This window comes from Neodiprion virginianus, chromosome 7, assembly GCF_021901495.1.
Source record: "Neodiprion virginianus isolate iyNeoVirg1 chromosome 7, iyNeoVirg1.1, whole genome shotgun sequence".
NCBI classification, from domain to species: Eukaryota; Metazoa; Arthropoda; class Insecta; order Hymenoptera; family Diprionidae; genus Neodiprion; species Neodiprion virginianus.
Window position 1 is genome coordinate 20264413 of NC_060883.1, and position 23879 is coordinate 20288291.

Consider the following 23879-nt stretch of genomic DNA (forward strand, 5'->3'; position numbering starts at 1 on the left):
ATTTGGCAACTGCGCACATCATTCGAAGACTCTCATCGCCTGACGACGCTTCTGTGCACGCTTCAAAAAACAAAGCGATTTGTAAACGATTCAAGGCGTTTACGAGGTTGAAAAATACACAACACGCGAATCTACATTCCAGAGCTTCTGACATTCTGAGTTCACAATCAGTTCAACATCCACAATGATGTCTGAGACGGTCAGCTTCAAAGTATTCTTGTCCAAAGAGGAGGACCCCATCGACGCTAAGCCCGAAGTTAGGAGATTCGGCATCGATAAGGACGTAGTGACGAATTTTCTCTACCTGAACGAGAAGCTGCAGTCCGTCTTCGCGGCGCTCCGCTCGCGGCGTTTCACCATCTCTTGGAAAGGTACGAAATATCAATCTGATAATCGCGTAAAATGCGAGTAATCATCGTCAACGTTATTGCGCAATTCCAAAATCTGTATATTGTAAATTTGAAAAATTATAGTAATGACACAAACTTTCTAATCACAGACGCTGACGGTGACAACGTCATTGTATCCAGCGACGAGGAGCTCAGAATTGCCCTATCCGAAACTGCTGAGCAAAGCATTCGCAAACTGTACGTCGTCCTGCACTCCGAGTACCCAGCTGAGAATGCTCAGCCGGACGCCGAGCAGCCACAGGCCATTCACATCGACATAATTTGCGACGGATGTGAAAAGGATGTCCATGGCTTTCGTTACAAGTGCATCCAATGCCCAAACTATGACCTGTGCGCGGATTGCGAGTCCAAGGGACTTCATCCGGAGCACTGTATGATACGCAGTCCAGTCCCGTTGCAGTGGAACCCCCACGTTGGACGTCGACTATCGCACTTCATGTACAAGTTAGCCAGAAAGAATGGGCGGACTGCGAGAGATACAGATTTGACAAAGTGTCCCTACAAGAGGGTAAAGTTTACCCATAACTCGCACGCTGGGAGACCGGAGGCGGATAGACCTTCTTGGCTGGACACTGTAACTGCCTACTTGAACGAATGGGCTCAACTTCCGTCAGAAGGAAGCTGCCCAATGAAAGAACAACCTGGGCAGAAGGTGGGTGAAGAATCTAAGACTGAAACTGAGGACAAGCGAAGGATCAATCGACAGGCAGAGCTTTTTAAGAATGTCGGAGAGAATCTAGCCAATCTTTTGAACCCATTGAGTATCGACGTTGAAGTTTATGCCGAGGCTCCCAATGCAGCTGGGAAGGCTCCTGCTTGTGGTAACGCAAAAACCCCACCTGAGAACAGCCCACCTAGTACTTCGGCACACAAATTTCCTGGGGAAGGAAAGAAGCTAGTTGATACTGCATCGACTTCTGAGAACCCTGTACATCAGCCTACTGCCGATGCTTCCGCACCTATCGACAAACCTAACATGGAAAGCGAGGAGTGGACACTGCTTAATCAACAGGATACCCCGGTCTCTTACGTTACTGAAGGAGTTTCGAGCATCAGTTTGTCTACTGGAGCCGTACCTAAAGTGGTAAATTTCTCTTACAATAAATTGCAATTTGATTCCATGCATTGAAAAGTGATCGGTGTTCTATTATATTGTTTGTTTTCAGCCGTCAACAACTGTTCCGACAGCTTCTGCACCAGTTCCGATATTGGCTTCTACAGTAGCTACGAAACCAATCTATCCCAAATTGCCGCAACAGGCAGAGGCTCCGATCCCAATTTATCACCCCGACCCAAACATCCAACGCGCTGTGGTTGCAATGATGCAGATGGGTTTCACAAACGAAGGCGGATGGCTTACTCAGCTGCTGGCTTCCAAAAATGGTGACATTAGCAAGGCTCTGGATATTCTGCAACCAGTTCGTCCCGGCAATAGCAAGCAGTAAAAAAAACATGACGAAAGTAGTGGTTAATTGTTGACGACTAAACTGCTAATTCAATAACGGTATATGTTTGATATCTATGATGTGCATAGTTTTTACTGCAATTTTATTACTTTTACCGTTTATATTGTATGTAACCACCGAAAAAAAGCATTCCCTTTTGTTTGCTCATGTTTTACTGTGAGAAATGATAATAATTCCTGCAATGGTGATTGTATTGACTTTGTTTTCTGATTCCTAAAATATAAACAAAGCAAAAAGCATTGAATCGACTATTTACTTGATTTCACGATAAACCTACTTTTCCTATGAATTTAATACCTTAATTTACGAAAATTATTCTAAGCTAAACAACTTTTATTTCAATTATTACATATCCATCTTACAAAGCTGCGCATAAATTCATAAGTTTGAAACCATTTTTGGCAGATAAGAGTTTCAACTCTTGTAATCCCTCTTCATCGCAGTTTCTGACCCACCGTCTATCTTTGAAGTAATCCATAACATTATAAAACTCTGAATCCGTGTAAGGGTTCACAGATACTGGCATAAAGGGATCCAAATGCTCAAAGCCGGCTTTTCCAAGTAGCAATCTTGGAAGATCAGATTCTTTTTTGCCCTAAATGAAGACCAAATAAATTATCATGAATCTAGTATTCAGATGATCAAAAAACGGGTAAAATGTTCGCTAATTTACCCCGACAGCTAATTGATCCACGCTCACGACAACAGCTCCGTTGCACCAATCGTATTTCGTCATTTCCAATGCGGCAATAGTGAGTGATACTTTGTCAGGTAGCACCATTGCTTTAGCATCAGTGAATACTCTTGTGCGGTCCGTAAAGAATATATTGTAGCCATCGATCATCACTAGCGTTTGACATTTTCCCGCAATACTGGCTTCCTTCAGCTCTGAGGTAAGGGCGATTATTATTTCCGAAGCATACCTCACCCGATTGATTCCCAGATCAACCAACTGCATCAAGGGTACTCCACGAGGTGTTGATTCTCGTAAACTCCACGTGTACTCCTTGTCGGTAGTGAGCTAAAAATTTGGTACAAGTTTCGTTGCATCAAGTTCCCGATCAAAACTAATTGCACGTCGATACGTACCTTGAGCTGTTCCAAAAGTTGGGAATTCTGATTCTTGAAATGTATTAGCCAAGCAGCAGCATCTATTGGTAAGTCGACATAGCCTTCTCTGGTAGTCGAATTGGCCACTTCTTTCGGATGTCTGAACCAATTTGGGGCTAGAAATAAAGATCAATAACGTGCATTGCGATTTTTAAAATAGTTTCCAGCTGCATGGATCTTAATACCCTGTTACATACCCCAAGGTATGTGAATCAGTACTTTCTGTGTTGCCAATCCATAGTGTAAAATGTGTGCCATTGAAAGTGTCTTTCCACATCCGGATGGTCCGTCTACTCAAAGAGTTAAGAAACTACCTGAAGTATTAACGATGAACATTCAAAGACAACATTTTGGTTCAATGATTAAAAAAAAAATAGAAATCATTTCTATAAATAATACTTTGAAAAAGGATACACAAGACATATCTATTGACTGGTTTATTGTAGTTTGTGTTTCGTAGGTAAGATAAAATTTCAATAGTCGGCGATCTGGTCAAAAAACAGCATTCGTTGAAGGTTTTCACTTGCTTCATAAACTCTTTTGGCAGCCCACCGCCACTGTATAATTTTTTGTAAACGTCATTAGGTATTGTGTAAAACCGTTCCTGATGCTGAGTCGTGTGATTAACCGGATTACTCTCAGCAGTTCTGAAATGAACCGGGGGTTCCTCTTGGACCTGTACAGCTTCGCTGGCTGTTGCATATTTCTTTATACTAGCAGCAGATACTCGGCGGAGGAAGTTCTCCACTTTGACTGTAAAATAGCATAGTTTAAAGCACGAATGGTTCAGGTAATGAACAGAATCGTAGTTCAAAGCGGTTAGAATTATATCTGATCTAATTCACAAACTTTGTCAGAGAAATATTGATTAGAAAATTGATATACTTACGCGTATTAAAGGCCATACTGGATTTTTTTCTTTAGTCAATTTTATGCACTACATTAATCACAAGTTCGTAATAATCTTAATTTACAATATTCAATTATGAATGAGAACTGTTTAGTTTTAGGTTATATTTTCCTATTCCGCACGCATTCGCGATTATTGAGGTGGCGCGATCTGGTGATAAAAAAAAAAGCTACACAACTCAATATATCTGCAAATGAGCTGCTCCTTACATCGCGTTATTTCTAGCTTACCTTGATAAAATTTATTCAATTCTTACGTTTAAAATGATATTTACGGATATCTCATTGGGCGAATGATAGTTATATTTGTCACATTCTACACTGTTCTTACAACTAAATCTACTTTGAAGCAAGTCAACACATTTTCGAGGCGCAGTAGTAGGGAAATTGTATACCCTTCAACAAAATGTCGGCAAACTCCTGCGAACAAATTTTTCGTCGCCCAAATTACCATTTAAAAATAAGTCAGCACTGTATTTGGCAATGATTAATGTCAATGTTATCAATGTAAAATTAATAATTGAACTACTCACGCCACAAGCTGATATCCAAGCAGAGCAGCAATAAATTAGGATGTACCAAAAAGAGCAGAAGCCGGCAACGAAAAATGACACGAGAATGAGGACAAGGCCCCAAAATAGAAATGCGAAAGGATTGCACGCCATTCTCGATTTTATTTTTTATATTTTTTTACAGCTTGCAAAGTTTTGTATTACTTATCTCAGTCAAATAAATGATACCCGAAACAAACTTGAACTTCGGATCAGCTTGATCTAATACGAAAAGTAATTGCCATTAGAAAAACAAGAAAGGAATCACTAGAATTGTTATATCGTTAATAAAATATAGGCAACGTTCAGGTCTATTGTACGTATGGAATTTCTCCTTGGAAAAACAGAACAAAACGTGTGCATCAATTTTACTAATTTATAACTTATATATTATTATATGTTGTCTCTTCTTCTTTTTTGGGTATAAATTTGAATATGAATTTTTTTCATCATTTAATTGTATAAGATTTTACTTATGTGTATCATCATCATCAACCGTAGGAAGAACAATGATTTCATTTTGATAAGCATTTTAATATAATAATAATTATTATTATTATAATAACTAATAATGTTATTAAATATTTTATACATGTATATAATATTGTATTTATAATAATGGTTTGTAATTCGTTATTAGGTATGTATGTAATTATTAGTATTTAGTCGAAACAAAGACTTTATGTAAGTAGATAATTCATTTTCATTACTCCTTCCTATACAACTGGTAACAGCACTTTTACAGCTCGATCGAGGGAGCTACTAACATAAATTCGGTCATGCAAAATCACGGTGCTGCAAATATTCAAATATATCGTACATACAAAGGACCGAGTGAAATTCCAATACGTGTGATACGCTATACGACTGCTCGTGTGCATTTAAATATCTCAACGCTCGTCAAGGTCGAGAGAACGAGAAAAAATAATGGATGCAAAAAAACCCAACAGATTCTCGATGGCCACGGTAAATTGTTTAGTTATCTTAATTTTACTGACTATTGTTTCATTTTCTCATTTGATTTCAATGTTTTTGTTTGTTATTACATTTTTCCGATTGTTTGACGATCTATTTGCATAAAATCTTTGGTAAGTGACGTTACTAAACTTAGACCCATTGTTTTGCGTAAGTTGATATTTATAAGATCGTTGCTTTCGATCCAAAAGATCGTAGCAAACATGTCTGATTATTTCTTTTTCTTTTTTTTTATTTTGGTTTTCTTTTTTTTTTACATAATTTTGATTTTCTTCTGTACCGAGCCCTCGAGGGATTTTCATTTGAGTCGCTCTCAAAGTGCACCAGATTAACGTTAACTCTAAAGATTTATTCAGTCCGTTCAACCCACGCTATCTCCAACCCCGTGCGGGTTTTCCTCAACGTCAACTTCCGTTAATCGGTGTTCTCCCAGTGCCTGTGTTGAGTCGAGATCCGGTTCTGGGTCACTAAAGGCATCGACAAATTCCTGCCACGCGACAAAAAAAATTTGTGAACATTGACGAAAATTCCAATAGGTAATTAGATTCGAGGTAAATCGATCCATACTTACATCTAAATTAAGTTCCACAAACCCTTCGCCGTTCAAAGATTCACCTGGTGAAAAAGAGGGAAAGAAAAAAAAACAATCAAATACTATAGAATGATGAGTTTTGTGTTATAGATTTTCTCAGTTCCAATTCGAACGACTTACTGGGATCGGTTTGGGTATGAGTGGAGGTGTTTAAATTTTGCAATACGCCACGTCTTTGGACGTCTGCGTCTATAGCGTGGAGCTTTTCCCTACTCCTCCGTAGTTCGCGTCTCATTCTCTCACGTTCTTCTTCTCTGTCTTTGATAATTTCCTGCGAAAATCAGAATTGGATTTGACACGAGGACCGAGAAAACGGCAACCATAGAACTGGGAATATTACATTATACATAACTCGAGATATTTTCACTGAAACCCACCAGAAGTTGCGAGAGTTGAGAAGCCAGTGAGCTGCAAACGGGTTGTAAGCTTGCGACTGGTATCGACGGGTGATGGGAAAGCGAGTGTGGTCGAGGTGCTGGACAACCAGGTGCTTCGCAACTTCCAACCGCCGAAACGGAAGCTCCCCGAGATGCGAGTACCGTCTCAGTTTCGGTCACATTCAATGAGGAGTTAAGCATTTCCATTAATTGATTCGCTATAAAGTAAAATAAGAAAGATAGACAAGTTGTAAAAACGAATGAAATGGTCAACACCGCCAACGACGTAACCAAAGAAAATTATTTCCTCCTTTGTCAAATGCAATCTGTTAGAACCGGAGTTGTTTATTCAGAAGTAATAGTTAAATGTACCCTGGCTAACAGCAGCAAGTATTAATTCGGTAGGCTCCTTTTGAATTGGGGATGGTTCCGAGGCCATATCAGCGAGATGTTCGAAGTCTTCTCTGGGGACGTTTAAAATGTCGGCCACCAAGGCCTGCTTTTCCATCAAGGCTTCTTTGATAAGAGCATCTTTACGCCGTAGACGTTCTGTAAAGACAATTGCACTGTTCGTTACTGAATTCAGAGAAAAAAAAAACCGGTTCGCTGAGAGTAAAGCAGCCAAGAAACAAGCGACTCTTTCCACACTCAAGCAATAAATAATCGATTAATGTTTACCGATTGGCGTGAGAACTGGCTCAGCCAGATGTATGGGCCGCACCTCAACTCGTACTTCATCCGGTTCTATGAGGGATGACTGAGTGCAGGTGACTAATCGCAAGGGATCTCCGCAAGCTTGATAATTGAATTACAACAGATTAATTGGATCGAATAAACTCAGTTTGACCCTGCTTATTTCCTAATAATCAAAATTAACAGTATTTCCCTCTATTAAAACCTTACCACCAGTCGCAACGCTCGTGTTAACAGAATCTCGATCAGCTTGCTGAGGTTGCTCAGTTGTCTCGGTTTGCCGTTCCTGCTCCGGCTCCTCGGGTTGATCCGGCTTTTCAGTTTCGGTCGGCGCTTCAACTGCTGCACTCGAGTTTTCTTCCTCTTCTCGATGTTCGACGCTGGTCGCAGGTTCCTCAGGCGTAACTTCGTCGGGTTGAGGTTCTTCCTGGTCTCCCTTACTGCTGTTAGCCTCATTCTCAGCGGTCGACGTGTCTTGGACTAGAGGCGTGGGTTCTTCGACAGGTGGAACGGGATGCGGCGGTCTTCTGCCTTCGCGATCGCGAGTTTTGAATGCCTCGCAAGCCTCGGTAATGTGCTTGAACCAGAGTTTTCTTTCGGCGGGTGAATTGGCGACTAGTTCGTAGATCTGGGCACCGCTCTGAGACGTGTTTACCAAATAGAGGGAATTTTTGTCGACAGCATTGTGCCTCACAAGGACGGTAGAAACTTTGACGATCGGGCTTAGAACCGAGTTCACCTGATTCGTGTTTATAAACTTGAGTAAATACTTCTCGTCCTGTCTGTGAAGCAGGAGTATCGTGTCGTCGAGCAGAACGACGTGTAGATCGACGGGTTTTGCACGATTAACCATTCTCCACTGCAGCGGGCCTTCGTATATGAGTTTTCTCTTGGTAATGTCGAGATTTCTGAACTCGTTAACCGTCGAGTGATCGAACTTATCGAAAGCCGAGCGATCCATGGTCCTCTGTATCTCGGCAAGGCGATGGTAGTCCTCCGCGACTCTAACCGCTTGATTGACTTGATTTAAAACCTCTTTGCTCCTCTCGAGACTCCGAAGCACCGCAGCCTTCTCCTTCTCGTTGCTGGCCGGCGTGTATTTAGCCAAATTTTCGAACAAGAGAGGATACTTTGTCAGCCTAAGCATTCCGGTCAGAATGTGATCCTTGAGCTGAAGTCTCCGGCACAATGGATTCGCCTCCACTTCGTTGAGGAAGGCGTGAAGCTTCGGATCCTTCTTGCGACGATCCCTAAGCGCGTCCAAGGCGACCTGCTGCTTTGCGCAATACGTCGACGCCGCTCGCTCGAACGCTTCGCCGGCCGGACCGTCGAACATGCCGAGAAGGAGGTCGCCCACGTCACCGACGCAAGGATTCTCTTTCTTCTTGCTCTTCATCGCCTGGTTGAAGCCAGAATGAATTTCCAACATCTCGTCCAGGTTCGAGAACAGAAGAAGAATTTGCTCCTGCGGTAAAACCTGAGACTCTACCATAGGCTTGTGGAATACGTGCGAAAGGACCCTCAGCGCTCTGACGTGCGATCGCTCTGTGTGAAATAATTCTGAAAAGAAGAGAATATTGTATAAATTACGGTTCAAACGACGAACGTGTTTACGAAAATCAGATAGAATTATCTGTCACGGAAAACTGATAACGATAGCAAATGGCCGAACCGTTTATGACTTCTTGTCTCTTCTTCTCGGAGTTGGTAAGACGTGCAAGAACATCTTCAGCGACGCCTTGGCTCCAGTCCGGAGGATCTGCCTCAACGTCGACGTCGCTATCCCAGGAGGCGGTCGTGTTGGCCGAAGTTGCGGCGGGGTGGACATGTTCCAAGCTGGTGCTCAGGCTGTCTAGACTCCTCGTCGACAAGCTGCTGGTGGATGAGCTGCCCGCCGAATTACCAGGAAACGTTCCCGTCGCCTCGCAGTCACTGAAACCAGCCCTACGGTCAAATGTTAGCAGATCTTGTTTCGCAAGACGAACTACTCTACGCCGGTTCTATGAAATAAACAAAGAGAAGAAATGGACTCAAGATTTACCAGTCTTTTCTTTTTTTTTGTTTGTTTATTTCTAGTACTTTTGAACTGAAAATCTTTATAGTTCGTGTCTCGATTTCAAGATCCTTAATTCGCCACGCTGTGATCCGCAGAATAATCGGTACTTAAACGTGTTTGTTGGGGAGAAAATTTGAAAAATCGTCTTACAATATTCCAGGAATTTTTTACGGAACTTATTCAAGAACAACAATTCAGTTAATTATTATTAATGTAATCAATTGTTAAACTTCTTTTCGTCGATGAAAGCGCGGATAAAATTAAATTGTTTTTCAACGATTTCTGTCAACGATCGTTTATAGTTATTATACAAATACATCCGTCCGGTTAAAACATGTTTCAAGTTATTTCAAGTCTTTAGATACCGCTTTGAGAGGATCGAATATATTTAATTCAGTGATTATTATCCACGTTCCTAAGTGTAAGCGAATAAGAGTTTAAAACAAAAACAGAAATGACAAAAATAAAACACGAGTAAAGAAAATTAAAGTCTACAATTTATTGAAAAATATTGTATCTTACAAACTTAGTTAATTTATGATAGTGGTAAATGAAAAAAAAAAGCAAAACAAAAAAAAATTCAAGAAGAATCCGGGATCAACTGAACATTTCCTTCAAAATAAACATCAGCCTGTATGCACACGATATAAATGCGCATTCGATTAACATCTGTGGCTATAAACTGCGCCTAGGTTTGTTTGGAGGGTGGAAAAAGGTGTAAAAGTAAGAGGTGAAAAGAAAAAAAAAAAATTATTACATAGGGCGACATTTAGATAGCAGCCCCTACATTTTCCACCCCCCCCCCCCCCCCCCCCCCTCCAGTCTGACGCAAAGCATCACCTTTATCAATTCCTTACAACGCCTCGACATCCTGCAGTGTGACATAATATTACACGTTGTTTCAACGCTAGCCAAGGAAAAACATTTTTGTCGCCCCTCCAACCCTCTTATTTTGTGGCACGGTTTAAATTACGCAACGAGTTGGTGGGTAAAGAAAAAAAAAAATGAAGTAGAAATTTTCATCATATTTCTGTCTCGAGCTCTCATCCGTAGTTTCACAATCATCAGCTTCAATACCTTTCCGATCGGCTCCGACGTTCGATGACGTTGAGGCTCTTGCTCGCGGTGATATTTTCGCCGATTTCGTTGAGGTTTTTCAACGTTTTGGTAAAATCGGCACCTGCGCTACCGACCCTTTCGGAGGGGGGAGAAGACGTCGGCAGCGTTTCATCCACCGCTTCCGTCTTTGTCGGTGTTTCACTCTGATTTTGGGCCTGACGCTGGGAACGGAGGCGTTTCGAGCCACGTTGTCTCATTCCTCGCTTCTTTTTAAATTACGCGTCGAACAAGGAAAGTGAATTTTTTTCTTTTATAAGAAATATTAATATTTTTCACCGTTTTTTTTTTTTTTTATTTTTTTTTTATTCCGCCTCTTTTCCTACTTTTTTTTTTCACTCGTAGATCCGGCCCCACTGACTTTGAATTATACCAGTAAGTTAAGGCAAGTTTTTTACGATCAGAACCCGATTACGTCGTGCGGAAGTTTTTTCTTTTTCCCACTTAAAAGTTCTCCCGCTTTTAAATACCGATTTAATATAGAGCGTCGTAATTTCTTTATTTATTTATTTTATTTGTTTTATATTTCAACAGTTGCGCAATTGTGCAATAAGAGATACGATAAGGTGAATATGTACTTCATCGTTCGGTCTGTTCCGGACCGGAAATGAAGTTACATCGTTAAATTCTTGTAAAAAAAACGCAACGAGACGTACAGTGATAAGATTATAGAGAAATATATTTTGACACTATTGAGAAACACGCGCTGCGAACGAAAATAACAATCAATATTTGAACCAGAGATGTCACGGATGTAATAAAAACATTAAAAAAATAAAAATGAGCATGTTAATTGTAGAAATGACAAAATCCAGGATTGACTTCTCAATTGCAGAGATAATTTTTCACAGGTCAAATTTATCGTTCCCATTTTCTTTTTTCAAAAACTCATTGTATATTCAGTTTTACTGATCTTAATTTCGTATAAATCACCTGAAAATCCGTCATGGATTTCAATTTCAATTATTGTTTTTTTTTCCCCCCTCTAATTTCAACGATATTTTGTTTGAATTAAATTGAAACTTGATTGACTCAACCCATAGCTTTTGAACATTTCTTTCATCATTTGTTTAGTCTCGACGTTATTTTTCTCAAAGCGATACACAGTCTCGATGCATCTTTAAATCACGTCTCATGATTCTCGTTTTAAACTGTAGGGTTGCCAACTGTATTCGGTAATTTCGCACTCGTAAAACTTGACGATTTTTCCAAGTTTTGCACATCGAATCCCAAGTGTTGTCCAATAATAATTTTTCAGCTAACTCTTATACCTGTTATTATTAATATAACCAAGCAAAAGATTGAATGACCGAAGATGAACAAACATACAAATTATTTCGCGTTCATGCTGTAGCACTTGAAACGACATACGACAGTTTAAGTGTGATAATTCAATTTCCTTTAAGAGAAAAAAGAAAAGAAAATTGCCAAAATGTTAATTAAAAATAACTCCGACTATTCCAGGTTCTCAATGTTTTCAGGAACACACAATGTGGCAGCCACGATTTTTCAGATTTCAAATTCTAACGACGTTAGATATTCATCCCTTCAACACCGAGCCGCTCCTCGTTTATGCGCCACTTTAATCAACCCTTACTCACATCGCGAGGGTTCTATCCTTCGCATTATACGTCATGTATACTACAAAATATCCGTGTACCGATCCGCACACCGACATCGACCTCTATCTAACTGTCTGTCTGTGTAATCCATCCATCCATCTATTTGCCTGTCTATCCATCTATCTGCCTTCTATCTGTCTATCTATCTATCTATCTATCTATCTATCTATCTGTCTTATATATATTTATCTGTTTTACATCTATCTATCTATCTGTCTGTCTTATATCTATTTATCTGTTTTACATCTATCTATCTTTCTATCTATCTATCTTACATCTATCTATGTATCAATCTGTTTTATATCTATCTATCTATCTATCTATCTATCTATCTATCTATCTATCTATCGAAGTTGCAGATTTCGTCGCATTCTATCTATCTATCTATCTTATTTCTATCTGTTTTACATCTATCTATCTATCTATCTTATTTCTATCTGTTTTACATCTATCTATCTATCTTACATCTATCCATCTATCAATCTTTTTCATATCTATCTATCTATCTGTCTATTTGTCTATCTATCTGTCCGTCCGTCTATGTGGTCACATAAGGTATACAAAGCCCTGAGAGAAGCGGAGGCTGGGTCTATCTGCTGTACGGGACTATTGATTCCGAGGTATCGATTCGTTCGAAAATAAAGAAGCGAAAGGCAAAGACGTTAGCACAACTCTCGCGGACGTGATCGTCATCTCATCCTTTATATCCTTCGAAGCCGCACGTTCTGGCATGCAGAGAAAACCCACAACAAATCCGCGACCTCGCACACTTGGCAAATTCACACGCCGCGGCAAATTCGCCGCGGATCCGAATCGATTTCACGTTCGCGGAAATTTTCAAAATTTCACCGAAATGGAAGACTCGTTTTGTTGTTACCGGTTCGTTTCATTTTTTTTTTTTTTTTTTTTTGACGATTTACAAATTTTTTCATCACGTCGATGCGCCGAGACGAATTTTCGACCAATAACGATATCATCATCGCTTTACTCGTACAGGACGAGTAATAGAGGGCCGATCGATTTTATAAAGGTCCCCTCGAAATTAGGCCGGACGTACGAGTGAATTGCCGAAATGGATATGCACAGTTTCACAATCCCGCGTAGTTGTCGTGCAGGTACCTTTTTCCTTGCGCGGATTCACGTTCCACCAGGACATTTAATAAATGATTCCATATCGGTAATAATTCGTCGACGAGTAACAAGAATAAAATGAGAAGGAAGGCGACAGACGCAATACCGTAAAAAAAAAAAGAAAAAAAAAAAGAAACCAAAAACCCTAAGTTCTTCCAAAATTATAACAAGAAAGTATTGAAGAAAAAAAAATAAATAAATAAAATAAAAGAACGGGGGAAAAAACGAATCAATCAATCAATCAGTAAATCAATCAATCTGTGCCAAGTCAGTCGTGTCTTACAGAGCCTCTCGGCGTTAAAAGTGTATGCAACTTTTTGCAAACAGATCAAACGTGCCAAATCAACGCTCGATTCGTTCGTCATTGTACAAGTTATTTCAACAACGAAAACCGTGTTCACCGTTTAGTGAAAATAAATGGGATGAGAAAACATCGAAATTATCTTTCGTCGAAAGTAAAAAATGACGGTATGCATGTAGATGATGAAAAAATATATGAATATATATAAAAAAGAAGAAAGTAAAAATAAAATTGAAAACCGAACGGCGGGGGGTTGGTGAAAGAAAAATGTTCGGGCGGGGGCGGGGGGCGATGACGGAAACGTTTGCGGTGGAAATATCGCGGGAAGAGCGAAACGTCGCGGCGCAGAAATCGCAAATAAGGCGAAATAGCGGACAGAGAGAGAGAGAGAGAGAGAGAGAGGGTGAGAGAGAGAGAAAGAGAGTGAGAGTGAGAGAGAGAGCGAGAGACGCAACCCCCGATCTCGCGTAGGAGGCACGCAGTGTCGTACTGAGGGTTCAGGCAGCGCACCTAACCTCGTTTTTCTCCCCCCTTCTTCGTACCGCCATTCTGATCCACACGACGCCCACACACGCGATTCTGCGCTCTGATGCTCATCGAGAGCCTGAAACTCGGACGCGAATAGTAGTTAAAGATGTGTATGTATGTACATATACGGGGCATTCCGCACGAAATCTCGACCAGTATTTGACTCTCGATCTCTTGGATTGTTGGTCCACGATTTTTTATGCTATTGTTGTAAACCCTGAAACGTAGTCTAATTTATATTTTTCCATCTATTTGACCGTATTTTTTTTTTTTCTTCTTCTTCTTTTTCTTTTAAATTTTCATTTACTAACCGTATCACTTAGAACTTCAAACGATCTTTATTATCCTCGTGTAACCCCAGATTTCAACAATGATTTTAAAGGAACTGAGAACGAAAAATAACGTTTTTTTTTTCCCCATTACGGTTTAATGAATTTGAAATTTTACTTTTCCAAAATATCGAAATAACGGTTTTTACGAAGCGTGGAATCGTTACGATAACCTTACCAACTTTAACACGATATAATTTCGACCTCTGACTAACAATTTTATTTTACGACCAACCCTTTCAGACACAAAAATTTTCATGCCCCGAAGCATTATCACGGTTTATTATTAATTGTGACCTCAGATTCGTGAACCGCGACCCGAAAAACCGACTCGATTAACGAAATCCAGGTAAAAATATTGAGTTGTGGAAACTGTGTGATTGAATTTCAAAGGAATTTCTTTAAAGAAAAAATATGCGAATAAAAAATTGCAGCGCTTTTGATACTTGGAACGAGAGTAAAAAAATTGGTGGACCATATCCAAGAGGTCGAGGGTCAGACCGTGGTCGATTTGGCATGGAATGCCCCGTATACGCACATATACCCATGTATATGTAGATGTGACGTTATACCTGTGTAGAGGAGAGGCGGAGAGGTGGTCGAAAAATCTATACCTTATATATACGACGAACCTTCCGTGATACAACAAGCGACACGCCGCCGCAACACTCGCGCTTGAAAAGAAGTTGAATTGGAATTCTTCCTTTTGCCGCAGGCGTGGTTCGTGATAAATCACTATTTCGGAACACGGTTACGATCAAAGTTCGAAAATATCGTTTAGAGCCGGAGGGGTGAAAATTTTCACAAGGATGATATAGAAGCCTGCACAAATTACGGAAGAAATTATTAAAAAATTTAGATCGCGGGCTCGGTTGAAATTATGTTTACAAAATTAAGAAATATCCACATATAATAAATACAGACTTGAGAAAGTAATGGATGGAAAATAGAAACAACATTTTCTGGTTCCAAACATTACAGGTTATACTTTACGTAGAGAAACCGAATAAGGAATGAATATGATTGAAGTAAAAAATGTGTATTCACATAATTAATGCGGACTTTAAATTAGTAGATAAGCCGAAATATAGAATCGTCAGACTTGTCAAAGTTTTTTTTTTTCTTTCACATTTTACCTAACTACATTTTCATATTTTTTTTTTGTCAAACTCCTTCGAGACTGTTACGCTCACTTAAAAACATTTTTCTGTTTTCTTTTTTCTTTTTTTTTTCTTTTTTTTTTTTTAATACTAAACAAGCGAAAACAATGAATTTCACCATTTCCTTAGTTTCCTTTTTTTCTACCGGGCAGGTTTCGACTTGCCTTTTCGAAAAGAATTTCAAGTGCCGAATAAGCCAATTACAGTGCCGAATTCCACAGCAGTTTTCTTTACTTACGTATGTAAATGTACATGTAATGTACGCATAACTTGTATACGCGTTATATATGCGCGTAGCAATTGACGTTAATTGCGTCTAATTATACAATATACATATTGTATGTTTCACTGTGACTTAGGGGATATGATATGCGAAAACATTTCGTCTCTCTTTTTATCACTCCCTCTCTATCTCTTTCGACTCTCTTTTACACACTCTTTTTTACGTTCATTCAACCGACAATGAGTTTGCAAATTCTTTGACCCTTGGTGAAAAAAAAAAAAAAAAAAAAAATTACAATTCATCGGACAAGAGTCACGATTACAAATAAGTTTAAACAGTAACAATAACAGCAAGAACGATAATAAATGGGATCAAGAGTACGCAAGCGAAAAAAAAAAGACGGAGAAAACAAAAAAAATAATACACCTTATGGAATAATTGTAAAGAATGAAAGAAAAGGAAGACTCACTTTGTCTTGGAGAGATTCGGGTCGCTGGTTTTCCGTTTCTCACGCTGATGTCGCTGAAATAGAGAATTGCAGTGAATTTTTGTTCCATCTTTTGATAATAATAGTGATAATGATGAAAAAAAAAAAAGAAAAAAAAAGTAAAATGGCGGAGGTTATAAGATCGAAAAACGACCTATAATTTGGAATGTAAGACGATTTATTTTAGAATCAACGCGAGTGAGTTGAAAAAACGGTGTGAAACGAAAAAAAAAAAAATTTTGTAACAACAGAAAAATGTAGAAAGAGAAAACTGAAGGAAAACAAAAACAAAAAAACGGCATTAAATTTAAGAGCAATCACGCGACACGATTCTTTGTTATTCTTTCTTCCTTTTCGCCGTCGGGTGTAATTGTGTAAGCGAACGAGGAATTTAAGGGGTCGATTCGAACGATCAAATTGCTAATTGGTCCGAAACTTGACACAGGTATACAAGACCTCTGATACGCGCAACGAGAAGCGTACCGGTAAACAAATCAACCACCTGTTGCTCCGCCGATTATATATATATATAAGTAAATATAAAAGAAAAAAAAAAAAAAGATATGCGATAAGACGCACGCGTTCGTTAAATGTCAAATCGTTGACTAATTCGCGTACAGTCGAATCGTATTGAATGTAATCGATACCGATCAACGATTGAAAAAAGTTATCGAATTCACGTCGGTGCCGTTTTTGTGAAATTTTTCCGTCATTAACGCAGATGACGTTTCTTTTTTTTTTTCTTTTTTTTTTTTATTACCTTATGGTGTAACCGCTGCTCCTTGTAACTTTCAGACCTGTTTATAGTTGATGTCTTTGGCTTACTGGGAATATTTTGCTGCAACCTAAGTAATCGCAATACCAAAAGCGTATAAATTAATACATAAATTAATATATACATACACACACACATATATATATATATATATCTACTACAAGTACATACGGTCGACAAATACGGGGAAATAATTTTGCAAAAGTAGAAAAAATAAAAAAAAATCTATCGAGCACAATTTGCGTTTCGTTTCTATTGATTTTATATATATTTATATTTATATATATATATATGTATAAGTGCAAAAGCTGTGATCGATCGAGCCGCAGAATTGCACGGAGAGAAATTTCCGGTTGCAGTTGATATACGGTTTTTAACTTTTTTTCTTTATTTCTTCTTCTTTTTTTTTTTTTTTTTCTCCAACCGAAAAGTACAGTTCCGGGTAAAAAAAAAAAAACAATAATTTAGTTTGTACTATTATCATCCTTTTATAACGATAATTCGATATTGATGAAACGAAAAATTCGTATTAACTTGAAAAAGTATGTTCAGGGAAAAAAAAAAAAAAAAAAAAAAACCCGATTCAAAGTTGACATGTTCAAAAAATGCAACGTTGGCAGAGCATAATCGCATTGAACGTAAAATAGTTATCTAATTGTGGAATAATTTAGTTTCAAATTTTCTGAAAATTTTATCAGAATTTTCTACATCAACTGTGAGGAACGAAATTTTTCTCAGTGCGTCGAAGATTAGTTTCAGCAAGAGTTTGCAATTAATTTTACATATCAGGTCTCAAGGTTTGCGTACATTTCCGCGATGTCTTCCCTCGACGAAGGGTCGTCCATACTTTCGGCGTGTTCCGCCCCCGTTCCGTAACCGGAACCGCCTCGTCCTCGTTCGCTGTTACCGCCAGCGCTTCCGGTTCCGAATCCACCGCCTCGGTGATCTCCTAAACAGAAACGAGGTGACGATTAACATCGTATAAAAATTGGAAATTTTGCGATCGGAGAAAAGTTTTTACTTGAGAAAAAAAAAAAAAAAAAAAATCAATTCGCAAACGCATTTTGTAGAATAGTTTCTCGTGGGAACGCAATATTTTATTGTAAATACCAAAGTTAATGTAAAGTAGTTGTTTCAAAATTGCTAAAAAAAAAAAAAAAATTTATATTGTCTAGAAAATATATACTTATGGATACGAAATCTCGATTTTAATCCAGTCTATTCGATGAAACAATACTCTTTCCGTGGTATTATCAAAATATTGAACACGCTCCGGTAGATTAAACCAAATCGCTTCGTACAGTTCACGAAATCTATTCGGTGGATAAGGATTAGTAAAATTGACGAAATCGTGAGAGCTACTAATTGATTAACGCTATCAAATAACACTTTACGTCGTTAATTTGTAAGAATTTTTGTCGAAGTGGCAAAATACTTTGCGTAACGCGTTAAAAATCCTTTCTCGCAAGAGAAGTAAGATTAGCAATTATTGGCAGGGGTTTCGGGCATCCGTCCGGTATAATCAGCAGAACAAAATCATTCGTGATCCAACATCGTTGAATCGACCTGTCAATTCGCAACGGCATATTTCTTAGTCATTGTTCGACGTGGCGCTCAATTCGTGCAGCATAAATTACAATAAAACGATAATTTTGTCAGTCACAACGATTAAACAATAATTTTCAAATCTTTACGATACGATTTCACTGTGCAGAACTGATTTCGCAATCGGAACAAAATCTGTGGGATTCCGATGCGAAACCTTTTCTCAGGCGTTACCGAAACATTTTGCTTCCTGCGTTTTATAAAATCAACCGAACATGTTTGTTGCGTTTAAATAATATTTCAACGGATGTATATTAACCCCGAGATTTCATTGCCAAATTATGGTCACTGTTAATCGCGAAACCTATCGTGTTATTGTTATTACACATCGCACGTACGTAACGTAATAAGTAATAGTATTGTAATTAAATTGCGCGTTGTATTTTCTAACCGTATTATTACAGGTAGGTAAGCATAAAACACTCGGAAAAATACGAGGGGATGCGGATAAGAGAAACGGGACGATATAGAGAGGCTCGTATATTATAATGGGAGGCAGAGGCTCGGGCTAAAAGCACACTCGAAATTCGAAGATACCGAAGCGATATCGGGCATCCTCAAATACAACAGCAGCTAAGGCGTATTGAGTAGTTTTTTATCTCGATCGTTCGTAACCGAAACGCGAGTGCGTTATCTATCCATACAGATATATTATTGAAACGTGGAGAAGTTTACAGCCCCAAAGCCATTCGTCCTTTTAATAATTCGCGAAATGGAAGTTGGAATCGATTGATTTATTTATACTCTCAAAGGCTTTTCTATCGCCTATAACGTACATGGACGTTCGCTCGTTTTTCAAAACCGGACAATCAATATTATTCTTTCATCTTTTTTTTTTTTTTTTTAATTACCTGTATCAAGCGTTATTGTTTGTTACCATGCGATTCGGTAAAGATTTTTTACCGATCATAGTAGAAAATTTACATAATAAACGTTACAGAGTCACCCATAATTTTTGGATTGTATCCGATGTTCGTTTAATTTTTAAGTTTTTTACTTCGCTTCTTAGATATTAAAATTTTTCATTCAAAACTAAATCACGCATTGTGCATAATTCACGGAAACTGTAACATACGGAACGATGTAAAAGTTGCGAGTTTCGAATATCGCAGTTTTTTTTTTTTTTCCCCCCAAAATACAAGAAAAAAAATAAATAAAAATCCCAGACTTTTCCGCGATTTATCCGACAAAAATTCACGATCATTCCAAGTTTTTCGGATTTCCAGGTCGAGAAGCGAGCGTCAATTTATAAGGATAAAATTCACTCGCATTGTCGTTTATTTCTTGTCGAGAAGGAAAAATCTGGAAATTTGCAAAACGAACGAATGAAGACTGTAAAAGTGTGACGAAAAGCGAGGGTGAGTGTAAAAAAGATAATTAATACCGCTCCGATAAGCGTTTAAAGGTTCTGGCTCGAAAATTATTGGTGAAAAATCAATTTTTTTCTTTTCTTTCTTTTTTTTACAGCTTTTTCGATTAATTGTCTTGAAAGAAAATAAAGGAATAAAAACCAAACCATTAGCCACCTTGTTTCGAATATTTTTCAATCACGAGGTTGTTTCCAATGAGAGAGTTATCGTACTACGCAAGTTTGAGGAAGGTTGGGGGCGTCGGGACGCCGATCGACGTACATACAACATACATTCTAACAAGAGGCGAGCTAGCGCAAGACCGTCTTTCTAAATATAGACGGGCAATATTACCGTGGAATCGTTTTATACGAAGGCGCCGAAGCTTACGTGCATGAAAGAACCGCGCTGCTATTTTATGGCCGTTCTCGCTGACTCCGTTTCATCGTAATCGTCGTTTCCTGCTGCGGGGAAAAACCGTCGCGGATGAATAATAACTCGAAGAATATCCTCGATCCCTGCAGGACTCGCGGTATTTTATTATAAACATACAACCAGCGATCGGGATGACTTAACAAAATTTATTAGCAATTTAAAATTTTTTTTTTGGGATGTAAAGAGTTTTGCTTTTTTATTCATAATTGACAAATATAGTTCTAGGTAGAAAATGAAAATTAGTTTTCTAGCTGTAACCAAAAAGTCTAGTATCCGTTGCTATTCTTTCTCATTACGATCACTGTTGCTGGATTTTCTTGCAACTGTTGCGAAAATTTAACGCTCGTGCAACGATAAATTGACGTTAAAGCCTCGTTTAACTAAAAAAGTAACAATACTAAAAATTCCAACAATATTCAAACAGTTTTTTCAACGATGCCTGTTTTACCGAATTTATCTAGTTACCGTGACAAATGAAATTTTTCTCAGTGAATATGTTTAGAATAAATGTGAAACGGTTTTATATTATACGAAGAGGCTGCGATCCACGGAAGCACATCTAATCTCTCTTCCTTCCTGCGGTCTACTTCTGCATTCCGCACATCCGTTTTTCACCCTACATATATATATATATATATATATATATATATATATATATATATATATATATATATATATATATATATAATATAATAATAGTATCGCGTCAAACTTTACAGAGCTGCAACGACAATAAAATTTGAAAATACCGCGACATTTGCATCCCCCCCCCTCCCCCCTCACACCGCGAAGAAATTATTACACCTTCAGGAATGCATCCGGACCATAATTTCGCAATTTGCGCGAGGCGTATTATTTCCTTTACCCCTTTCAATGTTTTCTCGTCATTTATTTTCGTTCCAGTCGGTATGAAACGCGGATAGCGTAATTGATGATTGAAGGACTTCTCGACTGGTATGGGATTTCTGTATCCTATAATTATTCATCATCACCGTGCCGGGCAGGCAGGCAGGCAGGCAACTCTTTTCATTCATCCCGTTTTCCGGAGTTTTGCAGTCAGTCAGTCAGTCGCTGGTAGACTTTTATAGACCTTAGATTATATAGATATTCCCCGCGGCTTGTTGACGTTTCAAAATAGATTTCTGTTTACATTTAACACGTGGTATTAAACATACCTGCACTTATCGATTATTTATTTTTAACATTTTACAGGGTTTCTCTTGCCTCGAGTTCTCTCTCTCTCTCTCTCTATTTTTTTTTTTTTTTTTTTTCGAAGCTCTTACATTTCATTGCCTTCTTTTTTTCATTTCGTCATCTTTTTACATTCTTTTATAACACGCTATATTCCGTCAGCTTCTTTCTTTCTTGTTTCGTTCAATTTTCGATCAATGAATGAATGAATTAGAATAGAAAATAGAAAAAAAAAATCAGGCATTCAAAAACTTTTTCAGAATATCACCGCACGTTCAATTTTTTACTCTCTCTCTCTCTCTCTCTCTCTGAATTAGTTTCGTCAAAAATTTAGATAACAAGGAATATATGTATTGTGTATAATGTTTGTTAATTTAAAACAATCAAAGTGTACTAAAATAGCGAGGGAGAAAGAAAAAGAAAAAAAAAAAAACACGAATTTCCTTTTTATTTATTACTTGCTTTTTATGCAGCTAATACGTGGTGAAAATTTCCGAATTGATTCCTTGGGGGGGGGGGGGGGGGGGGGGCAAGAACAACAACAATAATAATAATAATCGCTATCTTGCTGTAAAATGAAAATCCCACCGACTAATGAAATATAAAAAAATTATACAGACTTGAAGATACACGTAATGCGATGAGGGAAGAAAAAAAAAAAAAAAAAAAAATGTCCCAAAACTTTGGGGATACGGAGTAACTGAAACAATTTTCATTTTACGATTTATAAGAGATTTATCATAATGATTTAATTACCAATTGCAGGGCCGATCATTCTATAAACTCGAGAGAAGAATCTATCGCGTGTAACTTATTACATAATTACGTTTTTTTTTTTTTTTTTGTTACATAAATAGAAGCGTTTTAAGCTGGCACGCATATACGTACATAAAAAAAAAAAAAAAAAACATATGTAGCTGAGAGGGAGAACGTCAGCTGAAAAACTGATCAATCTTTATTCTTTTCTCATTCTCCTTCTTCATCCTTCTATATTTATAATATAACCGTCACATTATTCAACGCCCCTGACGAATCACACGTCCCCCGCCTTGGTTCGTATTATTTCATTACATACACGTATATATATCGTATGTGTGTGTGTATACATATATTGCATATATACCGTAAATTGTTATACACGTACACAAGTAAATTCATACGTATTGTTGGTCTTTAATCGCTTGTTTCCTTGTAGTATAAAGGCATGATTTATAATGAGTAAAGAGGAAAAAAAAAAAGAAAAAAGAAATACGGAAATAAAGTCATGAATCAAAATTCGCTGTATGCTAAAAATCAACAAATTCGTCACGACATTGCGAAGAAAATTCAAAATAAAAACATGCTTCATCGCTTCGCGTGAATTTTTTTATTCTTCATTTTTTTTTTTTTTTTTTTTACACCACTCCGGGGTGCGGGGTTGAAATAACAAATTTCAAGAGTTGCAAATTTTTTTTGGCGAAACTTTAAGCAAGGAAATCAAACTTTGACGAAAAATCAAAGTTCCGAAAGTGCGAGAATGAGAAACTTCGATTGTCCGAAACGTCAATATTCCGAATGATCGAAGATTTTCAGTTCCGTAAATTTCTGGCTCGGTGAAATTTTAGTGCTTTGTATTTTCGGTTTTTCCAATTTTTTACACCCACTCGTCGAGCAAACCACGCTGTGCGAATATATTTTAATTTGTCGGAATTTTACTCCATCGAAACTTGAATGTTCGAAATGTTCCATTTCGGAACTTTGAGCCATCGGCTTTTCGACCATTCGAAACTTTGTCGTTTCTCCAGAGTTCGATTTCTTTACCCAAACAATTCGGAATTAGGTGCTTTGGGTACTTTCCAACTTCTGACCTTCAACCCCAGCCCCAATTTTGAAGAATTTGCAAACTGTAAAAAAAAAACATTACCTCGTATTCCTTATTCCCGAATTACAAAACGATGACAATACTTTCAAAAAACACTATAATCAAATTCCTATCGTTTCTAATATCACATTCACACGATCTCAATTTTCCCTCATCTCTTTTCTTTTCAACCAACCCTTCAAAGTAAAAAAATCCTAAGAAAAAAACCTTGTCTCAATTTTTCCTCCTCCTTGGCGACGGACGAAGAAGGCGAAGGGGGTGGTGGTATAATTTTGTCGAAGCAAATAACAATTTCGCTATCCTCCTCCGCATCAGCGATGTCACCGGCGCTTCTCGTCTTCCTCACGGCTCCTAATCTCTCCCAAACTCTGCCGGCGATTGAATTTTTGCTGTACAGCGACGAGGACCTCGAACTCTTCAGGGACTTTGACTTTGACTTAGACTTAGCCTTGGTCTTAGCCTTGGATATTTTTACCACTTTATTGTTATCCCTTGTCGTTGCGCTAGTCGGCGATATAACTTTGCTATCCGTAATGCCGACAACCTGAAGAGTTTCTCTTGATATTCTCTCGTTCACTCCTGTCAATATTTCGGATGGAAGTTTCACGATTCCAAAGACACTTTTCT

General features: G+C 38.1%; 3 protein-coding genes across 10 annotated transcripts in view; 1 reads left to right on the top strand and 2 right to left on the bottom strand.

The window, feature by feature from the left end:
- Window positions 1–2115, top strand: LOC124308998 (sequestosome-1). Its single transcript, XM_046772210.1, has 3 exons — window positions 1–371; window positions 500–1494; window positions 1577–2115. Exons 1-3 carry the CDS (start codon window positions 185–187, stop codon window positions 1853–1855), a joined length of 1461 nt encoding a protein of 486 aa, XP_046628166.1. The 5' UTR covers window positions 1–184; the 3' UTR covers window positions 1856–2115.
- Window positions 2116–2191: 76 nt separating this feature from the next.
- Window positions 2192–4223, bottom strand: LOC124309001 (28S ribosomal protein S29, mitochondrial). Its single transcript, XM_046772217.1, has 6 exons — window positions 3876–4223; window positions 3401–3739; window positions 3184–3276; window positions 2966–3102; window positions 2550–2897; window positions 2192–2471 (listed from the first exon to the last, which is right to left on the bottom strand). The coding sequence occupies exons 1-6, from the start codon at window positions 3889–3891 to the stop codon at window positions 2235–2237; spliced, it is 1170 nt and encodes a 389-aa protein (XP_046628173.1). The 5' UTR covers window positions 3892–4223; the 3' UTR covers window positions 2192–2234.
- A 1375-nt stretch (window positions 4224–5598) lies between these two features.
- Window positions 5599–23879, bottom strand: part of LOC124308992 (rho guanine nucleotide exchange factor 11) — a 43448-nt gene continuing 25167 nt past the window's right edge. For 7 of the 8 annotated variants that reach the window (XM_046772197.1, XM_046772195.1, XM_046772189.1 and 4 more), the window contains 11 exons: window positions 17619–17760; window positions 16797–16881; window positions 16019–16071; window positions 8756–9027; window positions 7294–8643; window positions 7069–7185; window positions 6763–6939; window positions 6391–6608; window positions 6134–6284; window positions 5993–6036; window positions 5599–5908 (listed from right to left, as the gene is read on the bottom strand). In XM_046772197.1, the coding sequence (XP_046628153.1) occupies window positions 5783–5908; window positions 5993–6036; window positions 6134–6284; window positions 6391–6608; window positions 6763–6939; window positions 7069–7185; window positions 7294–8643; window positions 8756–9027; window positions 16019–16071; window positions 16797–16881; window positions 17619–17760 (2735 nt within the window). In that variant the 3' untranslated portion in view covers window positions 5599–5782. The remainder of the gene's footprint in view (window positions 5909–5992; window positions 6037–6133; window positions 6285–6390; window positions 6609–6762; window positions 6940–7068; window positions 7186–7293; window positions 8644–8755; window positions 9028–16018; window positions 16072–16796; window positions 16882–17618; window positions 17761–23879) is intronic. The other variant, XM_046772193.1, reaches the window with a different exon arrangement.

Excerpts from the sequence above, each read along its gene's own strand:
- LOC124308998 (XM_046772210.1), top strand. The coding sequence starts at position 185 with ATGATGTCTGAGACGGTCAGCTTCAAAGTATTCTTGTCCAAAGAGGAG. Across the intron at positions 372-499 it reads TTTCACCATCTCTTGGAAAG|ACGCTGACGGTGACAACGTC; the intron begins GTACGAAATATC and ends TTCTAATCACAG. Across the intron at positions 1,495-1,576 it reads CTGGAGCCGTACCTAAAGTG|CCGTCAACAACTGTTCCGAC; the intron begins GTAAATTTCTCT and ends GTTTGTTTTCAG.
- LOC124309001 (XM_046772217.1), bottom strand. Across the intron at positions 3,277-3,400 it reads AGTCAATAGATATGTCTTGT|ACGGACCATCCGGATGTGGA; the intron begins GTATCCTTTTTC and ends CTCTTTGAGTAG. Across the intron at positions 3,103-3,183 it reads ACTGATTCACATACCTTGGG|CCCCAAATTGGTTCAGACAT; the intron begins GTATGTAACAGG and ends CTTTATTTCTAG.